General features: G+C 39.0%; 1 protein-coding gene across 1 annotated transcript in view; it reads right to left on the bottom strand.

The window, feature by feature from the left end:
* The window catches only part of LOC140337056 (solute carrier family 26 member 6-like), a 19,644-nt gene extending 16,224 nt beyond the window's left edge, over positions 1 to 3,420 (bottom strand). The window contains exons 1-4 of the mRNA XM_072420570.1: positions 3,293 to 3,420; positions 2,367 to 2,477; positions 1,615 to 1,781; positions 391 to 555 (exon numbers count right to left, since the gene is read on the bottom strand). Of these exons, the coding sequence (XP_072276671.1) occupies positions 391 to 555; positions 1,615 to 1,781; positions 2,367 to 2,477; positions 3,293 to 3,347 (498 nt within the window). The 5' untranslated portion in view covers positions 3,348 to 3,420. The remainder of the gene's footprint in view (positions 1 to 390; positions 556 to 1,614; positions 1,782 to 2,366; positions 2,478 to 3,292) is intronic.
* Between the last annotated feature and the right edge of the window lie 5,919 nt (positions 3,421 to 9,339).

The raw sequence follows: 9,339 nt of genomic DNA on the forward strand, positions 1-9,339 counted from the left end.
CACTCCTCTCCTGCACGTACTCCCCATTGACATACAATCCACACTCCTCTCCTGCACGTACTACCCATTGACATACAATCCACACTCCTCTTCTACATATACTGCCCATTTACATGCTGTCCACACTTCTCTTCTACACATAATACCTATTGACATAACGTCCACACCCCTCTATTGCACATACTGCAAGCTGTCATAACCTCCCTAATTCTCTTGTACATATTGTGCCCTATGTCATACCCTTCATAATCTTTTACTATAGTTACTGCTCATTTGTCATACCCTACACACTCCTCTCTTACACATTCTGCCCCTTGTCATACCATCCGCATTTCTATTCAGAATACATCTGGTTGCTACCATCAATAGGAGAGAAAAACTTTTACTTACATATGTCAATGACAATGGCTCGGTTTTCTGGCTCATTCTAATTCCAAAGAGATATTTGAGCTGTGACACCAACACATGGACTGCTGATGCTGTGGTGTATCCGCTTATCAATGGGTCAGAGAGATACATCACCACAAATCCAAACTGGATTAGTCCGAGGCCGATCTAGGGTTACACGATGACAGGTGTCAGTTGAATGGCAGTAATACATTGAATAACTTTAATTTGCTGGAATGAAAATACAAACTATAAGAAATCTATAATGGATGTAAGTTGAGGCATTTAGGTTTATGAATAGAAGGTTGGGAGGTCAGAATCCAAGAGGAGCAGTGAAAAGGGAAGTGGAAAGTGAAACCTACTATTCTGGTTATACAGAACCCTTTATTTTGGAATCTTTAGATCAGTGTTTCCCGAGATTACTATAGGGGAATCCCAACTATAATTCTTATATAAAAAGCTCACAGTACATTAATATGCTGGTCAGTGGAAAGAATGGCCATTGGGAAGAATGTCACCCTTACACATCGCCAAAAAGATCATTGGTGTCACTTTAACTGACCCAAGAGGCACAAATTTGCTCATTGCTTAAGGAACCCCTAGCAACCTCTGGAGGAACCCTGTATAGAGAAACACTATATAGATTTTAGTGGGGAACCAAAATAATGCTCAAAAAACAAAGGAGCAAAGTGGGGAGAAACAGGAGGGAAATAAGAGATGGAGGGAACCGGAGAAAAAAGCCAAACTGAAAGATGAGGAAAGGTTAGGTGAGGAGTGAAAATAAAACAAAAGAACAGAAAGAAATTGATAGAAAAGTAAATGAAGAAAAACAAAATAAAGACAGGAAAAGAAAAAAGAATAAAGAACAAACAAGTGGTTAGAAAGGGAAAGGGAAATGAAAGGCAAAGGGAAAGGAAAGGAAAGGAAAAGTAAGGAAAAAAAAGGAAAAAGAAAAGGAAAAGTAAAAGAAAGGAAAGGGAAGGAGAGGATAGGAAAGAAAAGGCGGAAAATACAAGGTAAGGAGAGAAAAGAAGAGGAGAGGAACCATTAACAGAGCCACACATTGGAGACTTTTGCATAGGGCAAAGTAGTGTTAGGTAAAGTTGGCAGAGAGATGTTAAAAGATTCAGAGGAAAGTTGAAAAACTGTGCCATGCCAACATCATCTATATAAGATATCTATAAGACAGCATCAGCTAGCACAACTTTGCCCATGATGGACACTTACCTGAAACAGTCCTACAAGGAATGCCAGTGCCATGGCTAGCTCCACTCTTAGCGCATCTCTGGCTACTGTGTCAATAAATGTTGCATTTTCTCCTTGTATAAAGTTCTCACTGGGTGCCAGGGACTCTGTGACACTGCCAATCATGACACACACCACAGCAAATGTTCCTGTATCATGTCACAAAACAGAAAGAATTAATATTATACACCCTAATCTAAAAAAAGATACTCAATTATTGTCACTGGAAACGGTAAGAACGGGTGGGATGTTCTCCACTAATGGGACTATTTTAGTGGGCCTCGGTGCAGAACTGGCTTTGGGCCCCATGAGAGCCCTTGTTGGCTTAGGAAGGACTGAAGCCTTCGGGCAATGGCACACTTTGTACTTTCCTATGTCCCCCTTGACAATAGTCCTTGTTAAGGGTCGGTTGTTTTGTGATCCTTCATGGCAAATCGCTAAATGACCATGTGTACTGTCACCAGAATCATCTCCAGCATCGCAAAATCTGGGGTCGACAGGGTGCCTTAGTGCTGCAATACAGGGGTCTTGGTCTTTTTAGATCAAATATGTACATCAGTTTCATTTAAAAAGCACATATTAAATTAAATACAGAACCGCAATCATAGTTTCATAGTTTCCACCAGGTTTGTTAGAATTGGCTGTGAATATGACCTTTGAGCTTGCAACCTTTGCAAATATCCTTTCTGCAAACCATTTTCTTCTTTTGCAAGAACACACAATGCAGATCTTACCTACAGATATGTGTCTTGAGGTCCCCAGAAGAAAATATATAAACACGGGATAAAATGAGGTGTAGAGTCCAAAGACGGGTGGCAAACCAGCCAGAAGAGCATACGCCAATCCTGGAAAAAAAATATTAATGGAAATTCCTAATACTCAGTAACTTTATTTAAACGACCATTGCATGGTTTCAGAGGTTGCAGTCACACACAGGAAACAAGCACGCAGCAATGGCAGCTAATATAATCTGTCCGTCAGCTTTAAGCCACACAGGTTGGTCACCTTCCTGCTCCCATGTTGTGATTGGACAGTGAAGTATCAGCAGTAGACTGATGAGCTCATATCTGCTCACTCCTTTTTCTCCTTGAACATGGTGCAGATTCCCCTTGGCAGTGCACAGTATTCCCCTTGGCTTGCTATGTACATTAATAACTCAACTCTGGCTGCACAAAGGGTGGCATTGGACCTAAAAGGTACACAGCCAGTGGGTTCATGAGCAATATCAATCCTGCTAGTCAGGCAGCTACCTTTTTCATAATGGTAGGTCGAGGGCAGCACGGTGGCTCAGGGGTTAGCCCTCCAGCCTTTGCAGCGCTAGGTCCTAGGTTCGAATCCCAGCCAGGACACTATCATGGAGTTTGCAGGTTCTCCCGTGTCTGTGTGTGTTTCCTCCGGGTACTCTGGTTTTCTCCCACATCTCAAAAACATGCAGTTAGGTTAATTGGCTTCCCCCTAAAATTGACCTTAGATTACATTAATGACATATGACTATAGTAGGGACATTAGATTGTGAGCTCCTTTGAGGGACAGTTGGTGACATGACTGGACTTTGTACAGCACTGTGTAATAATAATAACGGCAAGCCATTGACAGGTTTACTATTATAAAAAGAGAACTACCTACTTAAAATTAGTTTGCACCATCCAATATAAATTACCTTGAGGCAGCTGAACTATGCCAACACTAATCCCAGAGATAGTATCTCCAAGCATCCATTCCCGGGCAGGGTAACGCGGCAACCAGCGCAAGACAGGAACGTAGTTCAGCAGTAAGTTTTTGGCTGTGTCTCGAGAGCATCTTGGATAAAAAACAGCAAGGTCATTGGTATTGGTATTCATTTTTAAACGTACAAACTGCCATGTTGGTTCTGTTCTTGCTACAGATACAACCTACATTCTGTTTATTTAATATCTTTAGTCAATACGGGGTTTTCGCCCACAAATTTACTACACTCTGGTGGGGTAATTGGTGTTCAATCAGCTAGGCCCCTGGGTTGTGTGTATCTGTATGATAGTGGGAAAAACATAATTCCTACCATAGTTCACAAAGAAAAAGTGTGAACAAAAGCCCCAATGGGAACACAATCTAAGCATTGTATGGCTTGACCTTGAGAGGGATATTGCTGGCATGTCCACACATGGAAAAGTTGGAAATTGTCTTCCACTTGTTATGAATCTTTCTCACTGTAGAATGATAGACTTCAAATTGTTTTGAAATGGCATTATAACCCATCTTTGATAAAAAGCAGCAACAATTGCTTCTCTAGGATCATTGCAGATGTCTTTCATCCTTGGCATTGTGTTAACACACACCTGAATGCCCCAGAACCCTAGGGTACATCGGGAGGTTGCTAGGGGTTCCTTGAGCAATGAACAATTTGTGCCCCTCAGGTCAGTTTGACTGACACCATTGGTCTTTTTGACTATCTGTAAGAATGACATTCTTCCCAATGGGTAAAAAATGTAGAAATCATTCTTACCACTGACCACCATGCTAGTGTATAGTGAGCTTGGGATATATAAATTAGAGCAGGAGTTCACTGAGACCTGATTGTTATTCCTGAAAATGTTCCTCCGTGGTAAAAATTTTAATTCTATCAAAACAAGTTCTAACAAAAACTCTACACAACATTTATGAAGAGATTCTTACCTCATCTGGTTTTTGCACTTTGTCCAAAGCGACGGCTTTAAAATCTTTTTTCTAGGGGCAATTTGGTCTAGGTCAGCCTCACTTACTATCTTCATGGGGAGGCCCTTCTCCGAAACTTGGACTGGCATATCCTCCATTATGGTCAGATGGCCCTCAGTGGTTTCTGTGCAGGTCTGCTGTCATTGACCATGTAGAATATAAATTCACTTCTGTGTGCTGGTTTGGGAATCAAATGAAAAAGTCCTTAAAATATTAATCAACATCATCACTCAATATCATTTAATAAAACAACTCGAAGGGGTTCAAAAACATTGTAAATCTGAGGTCAGTGCATTTATACAATATTAGCTTTCAAAACAATCATGGATATATGAAAACCACAAAGTGCATTTAAATGAAAGATGATAGACCAAAGTTTCTCGGAATTTTAAACATGTGGGAACTCTTGAAATAACTTTCAGATCTTCAGGGGCCCCCTTCTAAAATTTCTTTATCCACAGCTCACAGTATATTAGTGTGGTGGTCAGTGGGAAGAATGCCTCTTACATTGCTGGCCATTGGGAAGAATGTCACCCTTACAGATCATTGGTGTCAGTTAAACTGTCCTGAGTTACTCATTGCTCAAGGAACCCCCAGCAACCTCTGGAAGAACCCTGGTTGAGAAAAACTGATATAAATGGAAAGCAATTATTTCTAAACACACCTATTGTTTAGTAATTGCAAACAATAAATCCACCAACTAATAATTTGAAAAAATGTCACTCAACTTTTACCCAACATTAACACATTTTTTTGCATTGGATTAAAAAAGTATAAATCATTATTAAAAGATCCCCACCTTTTCCTATTGAATATAATGTAAAAAATGTAGATTTAGTTTAAAAGTTGGGTCAGTCAAGGGGTAAACATATAAATATAGCCCCCCTCTTTATTATAGGGTTACCAACATTCTATTGTCACCTGTGCATTTATTTGAAAGATTTATCTTCACTGCCTACCTGTTTATTGTGTATCATATAGAAAAATATAGTAATGGAGAATCTCATCTCCTTCTGTTTATGTGATTAGTGTCAGTATAAGACAAGAGGGAAAATTTACCCCATGGGGAGAAAGACAAAAGGCAAATATACTGCACCAATGACCATTGCAGAATTCCAATGCCCAGCATGCCCTCAAATACTCTCACCATCTTCCACAACATCAAGTTAAACATCATAATACCATTTAACAGTAACTTACCAATCACAGGGCCAATTTAATTTAAGGAAGAACAGAAGGAAGAAATTCTGATTGGATGTTATACCTAAAGTAAAAAGTTTTAGTATCATTGAATTTTTTCTATAACTCCCTTAACATTTATACCAGTCCATGATGGGCAAGTCCAACACTGCCCACTTTCATAGCCAATAAAAATGAATGAGGTCACTTCTCCTACCCCCATAACCCAATCTATTAATTACAAAATGTCAAAATTGTTTGGATATCTTTCATAAAAACATCCTCAGCTGCCAGTTATTCTACCTATCCCTTGGTAATACCACTTGTACATCTTGTGACCTTGGTGGTGCCAAGCAAACATGGTGCCAACTTATATGGTATGGACTTTGAAAGGCTGGCATTGTCTGTAGCCTTTTGCTAACCTACGGTACTTTTTTAATGTGTGTCATGATTGCTCATGTGTATTTTATTATCTCTTTGTTGACAATAAGCAAAGCAGAACACAAATGTTTACTACTTGTCCAAGTACAAAGGATACTTTCTTGTGTCATTTACAAATATGTGTTTTAACTTTTATTATTTGCTATATCAAGGTATTAACAACAGGAGTTAGGGCCAAGACACGTGTATTGCAGAAAATGCTTCTATAGGTGAGATCTAGCTGAAGATTTTCAATTATGTTACAAATAAGTTGAAATCGGTTCACGTGTCAAATATAATTTGCAACGTGTCAGAAACACAAGGGGTTCATTCAGGCAAAGTGACATAAATAACATAAACAGCTGGCCACTATTATACAAACCTAACACCATTAGGAAACAACTAATTACCATCACATCTTAATGATATTAAATTCCCATCAAAACCCAAAACAACGATAAGAAATGCTTCAAATGACCATCAGAAGTAGGAGAGCCACATCCCATGAATTCTGTATAAACCAGAATAGATCACTTTAAAGGTATTAAGTTATTATATCATTAAAAAATTCTTACTATAAACACAACATTGTTGCACAACCAGCCTCGCAGAATGTTCAACGCGTTTCGCAGCAAAAGCTTCAATAGGACTGGTGAGACTGGTGACATCATGTCTGGCAGATATTAAAAGCAAAAAATTATCAATTCGGGAGGTAGCTATATAATTCAGGAGCCACATCCATAATTTCTATGTTCGTCTCAAATTTTTGGATTTTTAAGGTTCCAAAATTCATTATTCTTTACACATCACCAATTATAAAAACACAATTTATTATTCATAAAGTTATTATTCATAAGTACTCTCCACAGACCACACAGACATGCAGCAGATTCCCTGAGGACTGATTGTCTTTCCTGAAAAGAAAGGCTTTGAAGATGTTTTTGATACATAGAATACAAGATATGAAAAGTTTGAAGATGAACAGCACATATTCCTTCCCGTAAATCACTCCAAGATGATAACGCGGTGTGCTGAGCTCAACAATGATGTGTAAAATCTTTTATAAGATCTATATCGCCCTTGTAAGGCCTTGGTCAGTACCAGTATTCCCCAGACACCAGTCCCCTAATCTAGTACCGCAGTCTTCACCTATAGCAGCCCCCGCTCAGCCTCGAGAGACTGGTTGCGTCTCCCAGCACTCGGTTGCTCCCAAGAATGGTGCGCAAGGGATGGTGTCTGGGGAAAAGCTGGCAGCCGACCAGGAGCCAAGAGATACAGAGTACAGAATTATCTGGAAATCCAGAAATCAGTCCACCAAGCGAGGTACAAAGGGAAAGGCACAAGCAGAGTCGGGGTCACAAGCAAAGGTCGGTCCAGGCAGAGTTCAAACAGAATGTCAGGAACAGGCACAGGTCAGTAACAGAGAAATACTTAAAATCTCTCATCCTATAGCAACGCAGGACAAAGTCAGGAGCTGATCATTCTCTAGAACCCCCTTCAGCTGTCCGAAGACCTTACTAGGGATGCCGGGGATGCCAAAAATACATCAGGTTGGACAACCAATGGGAAACAGGCTGCTGCTATCTTAGTTCTCCAGGTCGCTGCAAATGACATTGCTGGACATAACAGATAGGGTTTCATACTGTGATGGTGCACAGCACGGAGTCGCCGGACAGAATACATTTCCTAACAGCCCTTTTTTGCACATATGGACATCTTGTCCTGATGAAGATTTATCTTAATGAGATTGATTTAATATTGTTTTTGTGATGTCTCCAGAGGAAGCAATGCATGCGAAATGCGACGAAAAATGGGACCTTTTTTGTTAACGTCTATATATAGATATATGTCTGAATGGTAGCTCTGGGGAAAAATGCAAAAAAAAAGAAGAAAAGGACAAAGAAAGGAATATGTTTAAAGGAGCATCTGTAGCAACCCTTTCTGTTCTCACATCTATATCTTCAAAGTAGGTTTTGGGATCTGTGTTAGGTTTCTTTTTCACTGATAGACCTACAGTGATGGAGTTTTCACTTTCACTTAGTGATGGAGATAACATATTGGATAGTTGTTTTCTGCACAAGGTCATAGGCCCTTTGTTGTGCCTTATCAAAAATATTGGCTGGGTATTTTTTTTGTACAAATTTTCGGCACATTGGTCCTGTTTTATTAAAGCTCTCCAAGATTTGCTGACAAGGGTTTTCTATGCTGGACCAGATCTATACCAGGTTTGCTGGGTCACCCGAGTTCTCCCATGATAGTCTATCTTCTCCAGTTCAGTTTATTGAGTATATGTATCAGGGTCCAAACAGATATACAATAGTCATATCAGCTGTGAAAAGGGTAAATTATGAAGATGTCTGGGGCTGGAAGCAATGAAAATATCACAGCATGTTTCTGTCCATGGATTTAGTGAAATTTGATTGAGAAAGGAAATCAAGGAATCAGAAGGATTTCCATATAATACAAGATGTCTACAGATTCTACTATCCAACACAAAAAGAAATATCATCTATATATCTCACCCACCCTTATATGTACAATTGTTAGGGGTAGATGAACATTTCTTCTAAGTATCAAACAAAAAAGTTTGTAAAGAATGGTGAGGCTCAAATGTCCATGGCAGTGCCCCGAAAATGGGTGTATGTCTTACTGCTTAACAAGAAAATAATATTTTCCAATATAAATTTCCTGCATAATGTCATAATCTCTCAGTAAAGGTCTTCTATAGGAGATCCTGTTCCCAACACCTTTTTTCATTGTTCTGCTGGAAAACAAATTTGGAAGTTGAATTTGAGGCATGTCCTGTTAAAAAAAAAAAGTTGGCCTTTTCCTTTTTTATTACAACCAATAACATTTTTCAGGTGGTGACCATAAAAGCAGTGCCAATCACCCCATACCTCTTCTTCCCTATTACGTTGTCTTATTGGAAAAAGACACAAGGAGGTAAACATCAGTTTCTATGAAACATATATATGTATTTTCTGCAACGTGTACTAAACTGCAAACCAGTATGTGCACAATATCTCTATATAGAGGAATTCCAATATTAGATATCTAAGGAATCAAACCTGGAACATTAAGCAGGTTGTTTGATTTCTACTAATTTGTGAGTCCATCCCAATCAATTGCTTTAATAATAATTGTCCAAAAAGGTCCATTTGTATGTTGCAGTGTGTTGATGAGTCAAACTCAACTCATCAAGTAGGACATACTTGTAAATATATTCCTTCATGGCCCAATTTCTTTCCTGCTTTATCAGTAATGATGAACAGTCCAAAGCACAATGTTTTGGTGATTAAAGCATTTCTCAAAAATTTTGAATCAGAGATTTAATCTAATCTAATCCTTAATCTAATGTCAATGGGACCCATTGGCATCCTTTTAGTGTTCTTTTTTTAATAGGAAAACTGCAGTCAA

This window comes from Pyxicephalus adspersus, chromosome 8 (assembly GCF_032062135.1).
Source record: "Pyxicephalus adspersus chromosome 8, UCB_Pads_2.0, whole genome shotgun sequence".
In the NCBI taxonomy this organism is placed as follows: Eukaryota; Metazoa; Chordata; class Amphibia; order Anura; family Pyxicephalidae; genus Pyxicephalus; species Pyxicephalus adspersus.